The sequence below is a fragment of the Bombina bombina genome, chromosome 6, assembly GCF_027579735.1.
Source record: "Bombina bombina isolate aBomBom1 chromosome 6, aBomBom1.pri, whole genome shotgun sequence".
NCBI classification, from domain to species: domain Eukaryota; kingdom Metazoa; phylum Chordata; class Amphibia; order Anura; family Bombinatoridae; genus Bombina; species Bombina bombina.
Genome location: NC_069504.1, coordinates 740,509,504 through 740,527,148, shown reverse-complemented (window position 1 = coordinate 740,527,148; position 17,645 = coordinate 740,509,504). Strand labels below are relative to the sequence as shown.

The following is a 17,645-nucleotide window of genomic DNA, read 5'->3' as shown; positions in this document are numbered from 1 at the left end:
TGATAGCCTGAGTAAGATTACTCAGTCTTTATCTTTTTCTCCACAGGTCTATGTGAGGGAGAGGACCTCTCAAATCTGGTGAGCTGCCTTGCTGTCGGGCAGATTTGTGAGGTAAGTGCTGACTTTATTATTTCTGGGAAAGGAGAAAGACACTCAGAAAAAGTGGGCACTTTATTTCAGAACAAGGTGTATTTTATAAATGCACTATATTTTACAAGTGACACTTAAACCCTCCTATACTGGAGAGGACTTAGAACACAGCTGTTTTATGCAGGCACTGGGGCAGAGGATGCAGTAAGCTAAACAGGGCTCAGGTGGTTCCACTACTCCCGGCGGTTAAACCATAATACAAAATGCCGACCAGGAGATTATTGTTTGAGGGACGCCCACGATGGGCGGAGCTATGTGGGGCGGCAAGTTGTGTGCAGAGGAAGGGGATAATCTGGGTCTGTCTAGCAACGCATGGTTATCTGCAAGCATGTGTTCCTACGACCGGAGAACGGCTCAATTTGTCTCCTGCTGAGTTCCGGATCGTTTGTCTAGGGAATTTGCAAAGCTTCGGTGTAGCAGGTCAGGTAGGCACCTTAGCAAAGAAGCTGAGGTGTAGAGGTGTTCTGTTAGTTTTTTATTTAGCACATTTTGTTAGTTTTCAGACTATAGTAAAAAAGTTTAAAATTTAAAGGGACAGTAACGTTTTTTTCTATTTAATTTTTTTTTGTAAAAATGAAGGTTATAATTTGATCCATTGTGTGTCAGAATGGACCAAGAGGCTTTGCAAAATGTCACTTGTTCTTTGTGTTTTGATGCCAATGTGGAACCACCAATCCCTTTCTGTTCCTCATGTATTGAGAGAACTTTAAATTATAGGGATAGACTTCTTTTTTTTTTTGAGCCAACATTTTCAAAGACAGATGCTGTTCAGGAGTCTAATGACGATGTTCAATATATGCTGCAGCTTTCTCCTCAAGCGTTCCAACTTGTATCGCCCACACATGCAGTGCCCTGCGCTTCCTCTCCAACTCCTCCTGGAGTTATGTTGCAAGACATCGCTTCTCTCATGTCCTCTGCGGTTTCTGATGCGTTGCCTGCTTTTCCCATGCTGCAGGGAAAGCGCAAGAGGAAAAGTAAACATTCAGTAGGGGTTACTGACGCAGTTGTTGCTATTTCGGATGCCCCCTCCCAGAAGCCTGAGGAGGAGGATACTTCGGTAGCATCTGAGGGTGAAATCTCAGATAATTACAGTGTAATTCCTCCTGCTGATACTAAAGTTGTATCCTTCAGGTTTAAGATAGAACACCTCCGTCTGTTACTTAAGGAGGTTTTAGCTACATTGGATGACAGCGACACTATGGTTGTAGTTAATCCTAAGAAATCCAGTAAGCTTAACAAATATTTTGATGTACCTTTCTTGGTAGAGGTTTTTCCAATACCTGACCAAGCTCCTGAGATCATTGGTAAGGAATGGGAGAGACTGGGAATCCCTTTTTCTCCATCTCCTATATGTAAAAAGATGTTTCCCATAGCGGACTCTATCAAGGAGGCTTGGCAAACAGTACCCAAGGTGGAAGGAGCTATTTCCACTCTGGCCAAGAGAACTATTATCCCTATTGAGGATAGTTGTGCCTTTAAAGATCCTATGGACAAAAAATTAGAGGTGTTACTAAAGATGTATGTACACCAAGGTTTACAATGGCAACCTGCTGTGTGCATTGCTACCGTCACCAGTGCGGCTGCATATTGGTTTTATGCGTTGTCTGATGCTATTAGGACAGAAACTCCCCTTGATGAGATCCAGGATAGGAAAAAAGCCCTTAAATTGGCTTATTAATTTATTACTGATGCTTCCTTACAGGTTATCAAACTTGGAGCAAAGATTTCAGGTTTTGCTGTACTAGCCCGCAGAGCTTTATGGTTAAAACCTTTGTCTGCGGATGTGTCATCTAAATCTAATCTTTTAGCGATTCCTTACAAGGGAAAGACCTTGTTTGGACCGGGTTTGACGGAAATAATCTCTGATATTATGGGAGGAAAGGGTCATCTTCTCCCTCAGGATAAGAGAAACAAACAAAAGGGACGTCAGAGTAATTTTCGTTCCTTTCGAAATTTCAAGGGAAACTCTTCCGCTTCATCTTCCAAGCAAGAACAGTCTAAGCCTTCCTGGAGATTCAATCAGTCTTGGAACAAGGGAAAACAATCCAAAAAGCCTGCTGTTGAATCAAAGATGGCGTGAAGGGCTTTCCTTCTTCGCTCAGGCTTGGGTTTGAGATGTTCAGGATCCCTGGGCAGTGGACATAGTGTCCCAGGGATACAAACAAGAAGGCAGGTTTCTGCTTACAAGATTATCTGTAGACCAGACAAAAAGAGGCGTTCTTACACTGTGTACCGAACCTCTCCGACCTGGGAGTGATAGTTCCTGTTCCGATGCAGGAACAGGGTCTGGGGTTTTATTCCAATCTGTTTGTGGTTCCCAAAAAGGAGGGAACCTTCAGACCAATTTTAGATCTCAAGAGTCTAAACAAATTCCTCAGAGTACCGTCCTTCAAGATGGAAACTATTTGTTCCATTCTTCCTTTGGTCGAAGAGGGTCAATTTATTACAACGTTGGACTTAAAGGACGCATACCTACATGTTCCCATTCACAGGGATCATCACAAGTTTCTAAGGTTTGCATTTCTAGACAAACACTTCCAATTTGTGGCTCTTCCTTTTGGCCTTGCCACAGCTCCCAGAATTTTCTCAAAGGTTCTGGGATCCCTGTTGGCGGTGCTCCGATTACAGGGCATTGCAGTGGCGCCTTATCTGGACGACATCCTGGTCCAGGCGCCATCCTTTCAACAAGCAAGATCCCACACGGAAATGTTATCTTTCCTGCGATCTCACAGAGGTAAATTTGGAAAAGAGTTCCTTAGTTCCAAATACAAGGGTAACTTTCTTGGGAACCATAATAGATTCCCTGTCAATGAAGATGTTTCTGACAGAAGTCAGGAAATCAAAGATTTTCAAATCTTGCCTAGCACTTCAGTCTGCTCCTCGGCCCTCAGTGCATGGAGGTAATCGGGCTGATGATGGCGGCAATGGACATCATCCCGTTTGCTCGTTTCCACCTCAGACCTCTGCAGTTAAACATGCTCAGTCAATGGAACAGAAATTATGCAGATTTGTCTCCACGAATACTACTGGAGCAGGAGACAAGGGATTCTCTTCTTTGGTGGTTGTCTCAGGATCATCTTTCCCAGGGAACCTGCTTTCCAGACCCTCCTGGGTAATTGTGACAACAGATGCCAGCCTTCTAGGATGGGGAGCAGTCTGGGGCTCTCTAAAGGCTCAGGGAACTTGGAATCGGTCAGAGTCTGTTCTGCCTATAAACATTCTGGAGCTGAGAGCAATCTTCAATGTTCTTATGACCTGGCCCCAGTTAGCCTCGGCCCGGTTAATCAGGTTCCAGTCGGACAACATAACTTCAGTGGCTTACATCAATCATCAGGGAGGAACACAGAGTTCCTTAGCCATGACAGAGGTAGCCAAGATAATTCGGTGGGCGGAGACCCACAATTGCTGTCTGTCTGCGATCCACATCCCAGGGGTGGACAACTGGGAAACGGACTTCCTGAGCACACAGACCTTTCACCTGGGGGAGTGGGAACTCCATCCGGAAGTTTTTTCCAGCCTGATTCTCAAATGGGTTCAGCCGGAGTTGGATCTCATGGCATCTCGGCAGAAAGACGCCCTGGCCGTACCTTGGAATTTCAGTCTTGCATACCTATTTCCTCCGTTCGCTCTTCTTCCTCGAGTCATTGCTCGAATCAAGCAGAAGAGGGTGTTGGTGATCCTGATTGCACCGGTTTGGCCTCATAGGATTTGGTATGCAGGCCTGGTGGACATGTCATCTCTTTCACCTTGGAGACTTCCGTTGAGGAAGGACCTTCTACTTCAAGGACCCTTCCTTCATCCAAATCTAGTTTCTCTGAAGCTGACTGCTTGGAGATTGAACGCTTAATTTTATCCAAGCGGGATTTTCAGATTCGGTCATAGAGACCATGATTCAGGCTCGTAAACCTGTGACTAGAAAGATTTACCACAAGATATGGCGTAAATATCTATATTGGTGTGAATCCAAGGGCTACTCTCGGAGTAGAGTTAGGATTCCTAGAATTCTGTCATTTCTCCAAGAAGGTTTGGAGAAACGATTATCGGCAAGGGTCAAATATCTGCCTTGTCTATTTTGCTACATAAACGTCTGGCAGACGTTCCAGACGTGCAGTCTTTTTGTCAGGCCTTGGTCAAGATCAGGCCTGTGTTCAAATCAGTTACTCCTCCCTGGAGTCTTAATTTAGTTCTTAAGGTTCTTCAAGGGGCTCCGTTTGAGCCTATGCATTCCTTAGATATTAAGTTGTTATCTTGGAAAGTTTTGTTTCTTGTTGCTATTTCATCTGCTCGTAGAGTGTCAGAGCTCTCAACATTACAGTATGAGTCACTTTACCTTATTTTCATTCGGATAAGGTAGTTTTACGTACAAAGTTAGGGTTTCTCCCTAAAGTAGTTTCCGACCGGAACATTTATCAGGAGATTGTTGTTCCTTCATTGTGTCCTAATCCTTCTTCTCAGAAGGAATGGCTTCTGCACAATTTAGACATGGTACGTGCTCTAAAGTTTTACTTACAGGCGACTAAGGATTTTCGTCAGTCTTCTGCCTTGTTTGTGGTTTTCTCGGGAAAACATAAGGGACAGAAAGCTACGGCTACTTCTTTCTTTTTGGCTGAAGATTATCATACGTTTTGCCTATGAAACTGCTGGGCAGCATCCTCCAGAGAGAATTACGGCTGATTCCACGAGGGCTGTTTCTTCCTCATGGGCATTCAAAAATGAATCTTCTGTGGAACAGATTTGCAAGGCTGCAACTTGGTCCTCTCTTCACACTTTTTCAAATTTCTACAAATTTGACACTTTTACCTTGGCTGAGGCCGCTTTTGGGAGAAAGGTTCTTCAAGCAGTGGTGCCTTCCGTTTGGTTCCCTGTCTTGTCCCTCCCTTATCTGTGTACTCTAGCTTGGGTATTGATTCCCAATAGTAATTAGATGATCTGTGGACTCATCTTGTCATTAGAAAGAAAGGAGACAGCCCAAGTGGAATGAGCTGTAATTCTCTCAGGAGGTTGCTGTCCAGCAGTCTCAAACTAAAAAAAAAAAGAAAATTTATGCTTACCTGATAAATTTATTTATTTCTTGACACAATGAGTCCACGGTCCGCCCTGTTCTATATACAGGTTGCTGTTTAACTTTAGACACCTCTGCACCTTGTTGCTTCCTTTCTCTCCTTTACTTCGGTCGAATGACTGGGGTGGGAGGGAAGGGTTGTAATATTTAACACCTTTGCTGTGGTGCTCTTTGCCGCCTCCTGCTGGGCTGGAGTAATATTCCCAATAGTAATTAGATGATCCGTGGACTTATTGTGTCAAGAAATAAAGACATTTATCAGGTAAGCATACATTTTCTTTTTTGTTTTGTTTGCTGGACAGCAGCCTCCTGTGAGAATTACAGCTCATTCCACTAGGGCTGTCTCCTTCTTGGACTTTCAAAAATGAAGCTTCTGTGTAACAGATTTTCAAGGCTGCAACTTGGTCCTCTCTGCATACTTTTTCCAAATTTTATACTTTTGCCTCGGCTGAGGCCTCTTTTGGGAGAAAGGTTCTTCAAGCGGTGGTGTCTTCTGTTTAGGTCTACCTGTTCATTATGTGTCCTCTAGCTTGGGTATTGTTTCCCACTAGTAATTGAATGACATCATGGACTCTCCATATCTTAGGAAAGAAAACAACATTTTTGCTTACCTGATGAATTTCTTTCTTTCCGGATATGGAGAGTCCACGACCCCACCCTTTATTAAGACAGTTATTTTTTACTAAACCTCAGGCACCTCTACACCTTTGTGTTATTCCATTTCCCTTTGGTCGAATGACTAGGGATTATGGGTAGGGGAGTGACAGTTTACTCGAAAATGTTCTCCCCTTTAATTTGTTCCCAATGATCCACTTTACCTACTGAAATGTATTAAATTGTTTCCAAGTATTTCCATTAACCTTATATTGGCATTTGAATTAGTTTATTTAGCCAGTGGTATCCCCACCCATCCTGAAAGTTTTTGGCCTCAAGGCCAAGCTGTGTTAACACAGCCCGTAGAAGAAATTACACTCCCAGTGGGTTATAGAAGAGATACGTTAATAAAATGTTAATTTCCATTATATATTTAGAAACTTATGTTAGTTCATACTGTTTTATGTCCCTTTAAGAGGTGCGAAACTGCCATTGACATCAGTATTGGTTGGATTTACAGTTTTTATCCCGATAACAAGATCAGGTTTTTGGGAATTGTTCTGTTGTATACACGTTCTCTGTTGTGGGCTTTTAGCGGCTGAATTAATTTTGGGTTGTGATCAACAAAAAATCTGCTGACTAAAAAAAGCCAAACCTTAAAAACCATTATCGGGAGCAGATAGCTGAAAAGATTGTGACTGACACCAGAGTAAGCTAGGGTCAGGAATAGAAATATTACATTCTTTAAAGGGATACTAAAGTCTTATGATTCAGATATAGCATGCAATCTTTAAAACAACTTACCTGTTTATTTCTATTAACAAAATGTGCACTGCCTTTTTATATGCACACACTTGCTGAGGCACCAGCTCCTACTGAGCATGTGCAAGAGTTCAGTTAATTCATTTCTTTTACAAGATATGACGAGTCCACGGATTTCATCCTTACTTATGGGATATCCCCTCCTGGTCAGCAGGAGGAGGCAAAGAGCACCACAGCAGAGCTGTATATATAGCTCCTCCCACCCTAGTCATTCTCTTTGCTTGTGTTAGTGTAGGAAGAGGTAAAGTGAGGTGTTAGTTTAGATTCTTCAATCAAGATTTTATTGTTTTTAAATGGTGCCAGTGAGTACTATTTTTCTCAGGGGAGAGCATCAGGTGTTTTTAACAATGGGTATTGAGGAGATTCTATGTTCTCTGTTCACTCCCCATGCTGGTGCTGCCCTGCTGATGGTCTTATCGAATAACACATAAGACCCTATTTGTCCACACAGCTGCAGGAGGTGATGACAGGAGACCTTTTCTGCGTGTGGGACAAGTTCACATTGTGATCAACACTACGGTATGTCTTTTTTTTTTGTTTCTGGGAAGAAGAACAGCTCAGAACAGACTGGCCGGTAGTGATTACAACACAAGGGGGGTAAACTGGTACATTGCTATAAATTTCCCTCTTATTTTACTGTGTATATTTGTGTGGGTGGTGTTAACATGATCCGGTTTGAGAACCGGTGCACTTTTCACTGCAGGCTGACGCTTTTGAATAGGAGACTCAGAGTCATTACTCCGGGGCTGACTTTGTTTGTGGCAAAACTTTGTTATGGTCGCACATTGGTGTTGCGGTCGGGTCTACCCGACATTATTTGTACCCACGTGGTAGGTTCTGTGTGGGGTTTTTTCCTATACCGCCCACGAAGGGCGGGGCTTAGGTTTGCGCGGTTTGTTGCGCACTTGTTCCCGGCCTCTGACTGTATACGGAGGACTTAGGCAGTGTTTCTCTCATGTTCCGGTGTTGTCCGGTGGACGCTTGGCCTCAGCTGCTCCTGATCACATGCGACCCTAAGCAGCGGTTATCGAAGGGCCTCTTGGTTGGTAGAGAGTACGGTAGGGAATTGAAATAAATAAATAAATAAAAATTTAGCGTTTTTTTTTTTTTTTTTCTCTAGGCATTGCAATAAAGCAGTTATCGTTTATCGAATGTGATACTCTGGTGCAAAACGTATTATTATTAGAACGCTTGCAATAAAATTTTTAGCGTTTTTTAAAATTTAAAGGCATAGCACAGTTTATTTTTCTTAATTCAATTTCTGTACCACGACCTGTTTGCACTTTGTTTTTCTGTTTAGCATGGCTGAACTACTGGAACATACTTGTTCTATGTGTTTAGATGCCAATGTGGAACCCCCTCCTACATTTTGCCCCTCATGTACTGAGAGGGCTTTAAGTTTTAAAGATAAGATTTTCTTTAAAGATAACATATGCCGCAAATTTCTCCCCAAGCGTCACAGCCTTTAACACCCACTCAGGCGCCATCAACTGCATCCTCCTCTTTTACCCTACAGGATATGGCGTCAGTTATGTCATCTACTCTTACAGAGGTTTTGTCTAAGTTGCCAGCATTACAAGGCAAGCGTAGTAGAAGAGAGGACCAGGTGGTCCAGGCGACTCCTGACTCTCTGATGGCGATCTCCGACATACACTCCCAGGGCTCTGAAGTGGGAGGTAGGGAGACTCTATCTGAAGGGGAATTATCTGATTCAGGAAGTACATTGCCCCAGACAGATTCAGACGTGATGTCATTTAGATTTAAGATTGAACACCTCCGTCTGTTGTTGCGGGAGGTTTTGCTGACTCTGGACGACTGTGACTCTATTGTGGTACCGCCAGAGCAACTGTGTAAGATGGACAAATACCTAGAGGTCCATGCTTACTCTGATGTTTTTCCGGTTCCTAAGAGAATTTCGGAAATTATTACACGGGAATGGGAGAGACCGGGTATTCCGTTTTCACCTTCCCCTACTTTTAAAAAAAATGTATCCTATAGCTGACACCGTTCGGGATTCTTGGCAGACGGTCCCTAAGGTGGAGGGAGCTATTTCTACCCTGGCTAAACGTACGACTATCCCTATTGAGGACAGTTGTGCTTTCAAAGACTCTATGGACAAAAAGTTGGAGGGTCTTCTGAAGAAGCTATATTCATCAAGGGTTTCTATTACAACCAACGGCCTGCATTGTACCGGTCACAACTGCGGCTGCCTTCTGGTTTGATGCTTTAGAAGAGTCTCTTAAGACTGAGACTTCCTTAGAGGAAATTCTGGAGAGAATAAAGGCCCTTAAGCTGGCAAATTTGTTTGTTACGGATGCCGCTTTCCAGATCGCCAAATTAGCGGCTAAGAATGCAGGATTTACCATTTTAGCGCGCAGAGCCTTATGGTTAAAGTCTTGGTCTGCGGATGTGTCCTCTAAATCCAAGCTTTTGGCTATTCCTTTCAAGGGGAAGACCTTATTCGGGCCTGACTTGAAAGAGTTCATTTCTGACATTACGGGAGGTAAGGGTCACCTTCTACCTCAGGATAAATCATCTAAGCAGAGGGCCAGACAAAGTAATTTTCGTTCCTTTCGAAACTTCAAGGGAGTCCCCGCTTCCTCTTCCATTAAACAGGAAGGGAATTTTGCTCAAGCCAAGACTGTCTGGAGACCCAACCAGGCTTGGAACAAGGGTAAGCAATCCAAGAAGCCCGCTGCTGCTCCCAAGACAGCATGAAGGGGCGGCCCCCGATCCGGGACCGGATCTAGTAGGGGGCAGACTTTCTCTCTTTGTCCAGGCTTGGATAAGAGATGTTCAGGATCCCTGGACACTAGAAATCGTGTCTCAAGGGTATCAACTGGAGTTCCAACATTCATTCCCAAGGGGAAGGTTCCTGCTTTCACGATTGTAAATAGACCAGAAAAAAAGAGAGGCGTTCTTACGTTGTGTAAAAGACCTCTCCACTATGGGAGTAATTTGTCCCGTTCCAAAACGGGAACAGGGGCAGGGATTTTACTCAAACCTTTTCGTGGTTCCCAAAAAAGAGGGAACGTTCCGACCCATTTTAGATCTCAAGTGTCTAAACAAGTTTCTCAGAGTTCCATCCTTTAAGATGGAGACTATTCGGACAATTCTTCCATTGATCCAGGAGGGTCAATATATGACTACCGTGGACTTAAAGGATGCATATCTTCATATTCCTATCCACAGAGATCATCACCAGTTCCTAAGGTTTGCCTTCCTGGACAAACATTTTCAGTTCGTGGCTCTTCCATTTGGACTGGCCACGGCACCCAGGATCTTCACAAAGGTTCTAGGGTCTTTGCTAGCGGTTCTCAGACCATGGGGCATTGCACTGGCGCCTTATCTGGACGATATTCTAATCCAGGCGTCGTCTTATCAACTGACAAAGTCTCATACCGACATGGTTCTGTCCTTTCTAAGGACTCACGGGTGGAAGGTGAATCTAGAAAAAAGTTCACTAATTCCACAGACAAGGGTTCCTTTCCTGGGAACTCTAATAGACTCTACATCCATGAAAATCTTCTTGACGGAAGTCAGAAAGTTAAAGATTCTGAATACATGCCGAGCCCTTCAGTCCAATCCTCAGCCATCAGTGGCTCAGTGCATGGAGGTAATTGGATTGATGGTGGCGGCAATGGACATCATTCCTTTTGCTCGTTTTCATCTCAGACCTCTACAGCTGAGAATGCTGAGTCAGTGGAATTGAGATTATGCAAATTTGTCTCCTCAGATAGATCTGGATCAGGAGACAAGAGACTCTCTTCTTTGGTGGTTGTCGCCGGATCATCTGTCCCAAGGGACGTGCTTCCGCAGGCCCTCATGGGTGATAGTGACAACAGATGCCAGTCTACTAGGATGGGGTGCAGTCTGGAATTCCCTGAAGGCTCAGGGTGTGTGGACTCTGTCGGATTCTCTACTTCCAATCAATATTCTGGAATTGAGAGCGATATTCAATTCGCTTCAAGATTGGCTTCAGTTGGCTGCGGCAAAATTAATCCGATTTCAGTCGGACAACAACACGACTGTGGCTTACATCAATCATCAGGGGGGAACAAGGAGTTCCTTAGCAATGACAGAAGTATCCAAGATAATTCGGTGGGCGGAGGCTCACTCTTGTTATCTGTCAGCAATCTACATCCCAGGAGTGGACAACTGGAAAGCGGATTTTTTGAGCAGACAGACGTTTCATCCAGGGGAATGGGAACTCCATCTGGAGGTCTTTGCCAATCTGATTCTCAGATGGGGCAGACCGGAGATGGATCTTATGGCATCTCGTCAGAATGCCAAGCTCCCGAGATACGGATCCAGGTCAACGGATCCTCAGGCCGAACTGATAGATGCCTTGGCAGTGCCTTGGTCCTTCAACCTAGCTTATGTGTTTCCACCGTTTGCTCTCCTTCCCCGGGTGATTGCTCGGGTCAAACAGGAGAGGGCGTCAGTGATTCTCATCGCTCCTGCATGGCCTCGCAGGACTTGGTATGCCGATCTTGTGGACATGTCCTCTCTGCCACCGTGGAAGCTTCCATTGAGGCAGGACCTTCTCATTCAGGGACCCTTCCATCATCCGAATCTTGTTTCTCTGCGGCTGACTGCTTGGAGATTGAATGCTTTATTTTATCTAAGCTAGGGTTTTCTGATTCGGTCATTGATACCTTGATTCAGGCACGAAAGCCTGTTACTAGAAAAATTTACCATAAGATATGGCGTAAATATATTTTTTGGTGCGAATCCAAGGGCTACTAATGGAGTTAGGGTTAGGATTCCCAGGATTTTGTCTTTTCTCCAAGAAGGATTGGAGAAAGGATTGTCAGCAAGTTCCTTAAAGGGACAGATTTCTCCATCTTGGAGTTTGAATTTAGTTCTTAACGTTCTTCAAGGAGTTCCGTTTGAACCCATGCATTCCATAGATATTCAGTTGTTATCTTGGAAAGTTTTATTTTTGTTGAGTCTCTGAGCTTTCAGCTTTACAATGTGATTCTCCTTATCTTATTTTCCATTCTGATAAGGTGGTGTTACATACCAAACCTGGTTTCTTTCCTACGGTTGTTTCTAATAAGAATATTAATCAGGAAATTGTTCTTCCTTCATTGTGTCCTAATCCTTCTTCTAAGAAGGAGTGTCTGTTACATAACTTGGATGCAAGTTTTACTTGCAGGCGATTAAAGATTTTCGTCAATCATCTTCATTATTTGTTATTTTTTCTGGAAAACGTAGGGGCCTGAAAGCTACGGCTACCTCTTTCCTTTTGGCTGAAGAGTATCATCCATTTTGCATATGAGACTGCTGGACAGCAGCCTCCTGAAAGAATTACGGCTCATTCTACTAGGGCTGTGGCTTCCTCATGGGCATGATTCTTCTGTTGAACAGATTTGCAAGGCTGCAACTTGGTCGTCTCTTCACACTTTTTAAAAATTTTAAAAATTTGATACTTTTGCCTCGTCCGAGGCTGTTTTTGGGAGAAAGGTTCTTCAAGCAGTGGTGCCTTCCGTTTAGGTTCCTGTCTTGTCCCTCCCTTTCATCCGTGTCCTATAGCTTTGGTATTGTATCCCATAAGTAAGGATGAAATCCGTGGACTCGTCATATCTTGTAAAAGAAAAGGAAATTTATGCTTACCTGAAAAATGTATTTCTTTTACAATATGACGAGTCCACGGCCCACCCTGTTTTGTTAGACAGGTCTGTATTTTTCTTAAACTTCAGTCACCTCTGCACCTTGGCTTTTCCTTTCTCTTCCTAACTTCGGTCAAATGACTGGAGTGTGAGGGAAGGGAGGAGCTATATATACAGCTCTGCTGTGGTGCTCTTTGCCTCCTCCTGCTGACCAGGAGGTGATATCCCATAAGTAAGGATAAAATCCGTGGACTCGTCATATCGTAAAAGAAAGAAATTTATCAGGTAAGCATAAATTTCCTTTTTGTGATTGGCTGTTGGTTCTCTCATGATACAGGGCGAGGAAAAATGGAAGCATCTTTGAAATTTGCCAGAAAAAAAAATGCACTAGTTTAAAATGCAGAGTGTGTTATGTAATGTATTTTTAATTATGCATTTGGCTATGTAATTCTACTGTCTTTAATGGTCCTTTAATGATTTAGCGCATGTAACTTTTGCATTACAATGTTCCTTTAATGGAACTATTTTTTGCAGGGTAGTCAGGCTGGGCTCAAGAATAAAATGACACCACCAACACTCTGTCCACTACAATTTAAACCCAGCCATAGTCAACAGTCTCAACGATTAAAGAGCAGATTAAAGGGATATAAAACCGTCCGTTTCGGGGGCGTGTCCTAACAGCGATCCTGACCGGTCGCAACTTCCAAGAGCTCTGATTGAGAAGCTTAAAATCCGCCGATTATAGGCGCTACTACACAGCTAAAATATAATAGTATATGGTTGCAACATCTGTTAGTCCCTCTGAGGGCTCATCTCTAATATTTGGGCTGTATTTTTGACATCGGATCTCTGGAAAGGACAATAGGGGCCTGGAGCGGCGGCTCCTTAATGGCGGTGCTTCCCCCTCGGTAAATCCGAGGTACTTGTTCCTAACTGGGAATTACAGCATTTCTGCACTAGCGAGAAGAAATCAGATACCTACAGTAAAGTGAATTAACACACTTTTCAAAGAGAACAACAAACAAACTACCTTACATGGCGACACTTAAAATGGCGCCAATGGCGGGAGAATCCTACTTGCAGCGATCGGATGAGAGGTTGGAGAGAATTGAAAAGCTGTTTCACAGGATGATGGATAAAGCTCCATATGACCGTTTGATGCAAATATTGCATAATAAAGAAATACATGCCACACACCTAACCAGGTCTTCTACTGTGAAAGGGTCCCTTGACACAGAGCCACTCGAAGACTTCTCACAGCCGGGAGAGCTGGCTGACTTGCCACAACCACAGGAGTCTCCTATGGAAGCCCATGCTGCGCAGAACACTACACCGCTGCCAAGATTGTCCGTAGCGCAGGAGAAGCAGCAGATCGCTTGCATTACAGACCTGCAAGATCAGGGGACACAGAACATCACCTCGATCAGCACACCTCGTATGAGCGGGCACCCTCAAAAAATTACTGGATCTATACCCCGGCATGTGACTCGGAGGCTAACGGTGCAAGACACAGCAGGGACGCTAACCCAAGGGACACAAAAATGGACTCTGCCACCTGCTGTTCTGCACTGGAGGTACGCTGAGCAGACATCTCGTTCTCCTTCACAACAACAAGCATTAAGAGAACTCAAGTCCTGTCATCGCAAAAATTCACAGGTTTTTATATCAGATAAAGGCTAGATTATTGTAATGTCAGCTAGCAGGGGTTAAACAACTATCCTGTTGTGCTGATCAGATGTGACTTTGCTCAATTCATCTAGGAGGTTGAACAGAGAAAACCATAAGGGACTCATTTTGAAAGGTGGCCCGTTGGCAGAGATGTTTAGTGTTTCACATGTTGTTTAGTTTCAGTTAATTATGTATGGGATACGATAGCTTGGATATGCCACATACCTCACTCTACCCTACACAGCCTGCTACTCTAAGATGCTTAATTTAAATTTTTATAAAATAGCATATTCTTCCTCATACTATTGTACTGAAGGAAGGCTATCTATGGGAAAATAAATAATAAATAGCCTACATGTTTGTGGAACGCACAGTCTTTCCCTGGCGGCTGGCGGCCGAGGCCACAGGGAGGGCAGTATTATATTGCATTAGATGACATGTACAGAGAATCGCTATGTATCCCAACATTATAGTGATGGTATTGGCGGTATACTTTATGAAACAGCAGAAATATGTTGGGTCACTAATTCACTTTCAAGTATGTAACATGAATACCTCAGTAATTCATATTATATAGTATTAGTAGTTTTTTTTAAGTCTTGTTACTATTGTTGCTGCAGTTACTAATCTCTCACTAATATTCATTGCTACAACATTGATAATGCCCACTCCTCTCCAAAAAGATTGCTATACATAAGATCTCATCATTAAGACAGATATCAAGAGGATCCTTTGTCAAATATCACATTTATTTATACCCTCACTTTGTGTAGGGGTAGTATAATTTATCCTCCCTATTGCATATGGAACGTTAGACAGCTAGTTATGTTCTTAACTATTAACCCAGTTGGGACTTTTTTCTTTCTTTATTGTTTTCTATATCACATTATGTAAAACCTTCCCTTTTTAGTTTTTCTTTCTGTTAGTTTATCCACAGCATTGGACTAATACTACTCCACACCAAACAGATTTTAAATTTCTAAGGGGTCCAAGAGCGACCTAACATGTCTTAGGGGTATAAAAATGAAGTCTGTCTTGACTCCTATGTAATATCTTCTTTAAAGACTCAATTTACAAATTATATGTATAATTACTGCATGATAAGTCTGTATGTACCATTTCATTTGACAGTTCTTCAATAAAAAATAAATTAAAAAAAAAACAAAAAAAAACAACCGTCCGTTTCATTGTTGTAATTAAAAAGCACTTAGCAGTGGCTAATACTTAATATAAATCATTGCAATATGTATTCATCATTTTAAAAAGATTTTATCATTTATTTATTTTTTACTTAATTTGTGCAGTGTCCATTATTTTCCTGTCACAGCCCTACAAGGGCTGGGGTCTCTACAGAAAAGCATATCTAGCTTAATGTCATAAAACTTCTAGAGTAACATGAGCTGGATTAGTGTTTAGTCAATGCAAAATAAAAACAGGAAGTCTGGTTTGCCCAGAAGAGGACAGAATGGACATGTCAGCTCTTATCTCCCCGAGGGCAGGGGCTAAAGTGAGAATTTCTAAGTGCTCATTTTCCAAGAAAACAAGTAAACTTATTGCTGTTTCTTTTTATGTTTAGCATGATTTAGCATAGGAGTACTGTTTCATATCACCTTAAAGTTTCACATGAGATCATGCTGATACACAGAAGATGGACCCTATATAAGAGACATTATAGAGCTAGCCTAGCACAAAGCCTGTGGCATTATATGGGGTATGTAAGTTTAGCCACAGCTGACTAATGATACAAGAGGGGAAGAGTATTGTAGAAGCTTAGTAGTGATTCCTGCTCACTTTCTGGCATTATGGAGAGTGTCATTTTCTCCATCTCTATTGTCCCTACTGTTTTCTCATTATTTTCTTATATCTCCACAGCCATCCGCAGAGCATTTGACATTTTTGCTAAAAATGTAAAACCTAACGAGTGGACAAGGTTTATGAGATCCCTTCGTCTGTCAGACACTGATATCCAAGATGCGGAACGCACTTTCCCAATGAACCCTTATGAGCAGCGTTACAACATGCTTACCACATGGAGAGAACAAACCGGCAGCAACAATGTGAACACTTTACTGCAAAACTTATATTCTCTCAACATGAGAAGGACAGCAAATGATATTATTAAAAAACTGATTCAAGAACAGTTGTATGTGTCGAACACATGGTGCTGTAATGACCATGCAAGTTAGTACTGAACAAATGTAAATACCTTAATTTATTTTTTTTCTAAAAAAATTTAAAAAAAAATCTAAAAAATCTAAAAAGATAAAAAAAATATCTAAAAAAATAAAAAAAATAAAACCCAAAGTCTCTCTTTATATAATGTAGTTACAATATCTATTGATCTTATCCGATCTATTAAACACGGAAATGGACAGCCCTGAACACTTACAGACAACTGTATAACTCAGGCAGTTACCCCTGACCAGCCTGGGTGCAAAGCCCATAGGGAAAATAACAAAGCAAAATTATTGACACAAAACACAGTCTGGCACTTGCCTGCAAGCACACAGTGAGTTTTAAAAGAAAAAATAGAAGTTAGTTGCATTTGGCCAAACATCATGTCAAGGTCTCTTCCCTCCTGAGTACCTAACCTATAGCCACACAATTACAAATGCCTGTGTCACTTCTGTTGGTTCTCAGTTTGTTTAAAAGCATGCATTGTGTGCCTGTAGGTTAGGGATCCAGGAGGGAAGAGACCTTGATGTGGTCCTGGACTTAAACTGCTTAGCCAAATGCAACTAGATAGATATAGAAAGATATATATATAGATAGATATCCAAGTTAAAAGGAGACACAAACGGTATGCAAATGTGTATTAAGACATACAATCACCTATATTCATATAAAATCCACACGTATATAAATTAAGAGTTCAAATTCATGCAGTATCGGTGTCTTCAAAAGATTTCCAGCTCATTGTAAAATCAAATACATGAACAGTGAAAAAGCTATAAAAATACCCTTTCCGGGGTTTCTACTTACAAACGTTTACCTCAATCAAATGAGGTAAGTGCCCCACGATTAAAGGAGAGGCTTCACTTCTGGCACCCTGTCCTTCCCTGGGTTATGGTAGACTTCCCTTCTCTCTATGTTGTACAGAGGGGAACAAATAAAACCAAAATAGTGCAATACTGTATACAAAACGGTTTTAATCTTAAAATGACACGCACGGTTAAAAGCTGCTCACATTTGTCAACCTCAATAGCTCATGAGGTTTTGATTGCACTTCATAAAACAGACACACATAGTGTCCATAGAACCATTGTTACACAGGTACACATAATATCCTTTAAAACAAAATGTCACCCAGATAGGAATCCCGAATGCCAGCGTCTTTCAGTATCTTGTAAGGTCAATGTCCCTTGTAACTGTAAAACGGATCATGTGGTCTATTTAATACATTGTACTTGTGGACTGCAGTATGTAAGGCGCATGATTAGGCCCTTTAAGAAGAGATTAGCAGAACATCTCACAAATGTAAAATTGGAGGGGGGGGGGAACACATAATCTCTCAGCTCACTTCAAGGAGTTTCATAATAAGGATCCGACTGGCCTTAAAGCCACAATATTAGAGCATATACCCATAAAGGAAAGGGGTGGTAACAGGGAGTTGAGACTGAAAAGGAGAGAAAGATTCTGGATCCACACCTTACATACAATGATTCCGTATGGATTAAATAAAGATATTGATTTGACTGCCTTTCTACTGGAGAACTAATAAATGAGAAAACTGG

At 42.3% G+C, this 17,645-nt stretch overlaps 1 protein-coding gene across 2 annotated transcripts in view; it reads left to right on the top strand.

Moving 5' to 3' along the window:
* LOC128663585 (tumor necrosis factor receptor superfamily member 10A) overlaps window positions 1-16,215 on the top strand; it is a 340,293-nt gene extending 324,078 nt beyond the window's left edge. For both annotated transcript variants that reach the window (XM_053717981.1, XM_053717980.1), the window contains exon 9: window positions 15,784-16,215. In XM_053717981.1, the coding sequence (XP_053573956.1) occupies window positions 15,784-16,097 (314 nt within the window). In that variant the 3' untranslated portion in view covers window positions 16,098-16,215. The remainder of the gene's footprint in view (window positions 1-15,783) is intronic.
* The last annotated feature ends 1,430 nt before the right edge of the window (window positions 16,216-17,645 follow it).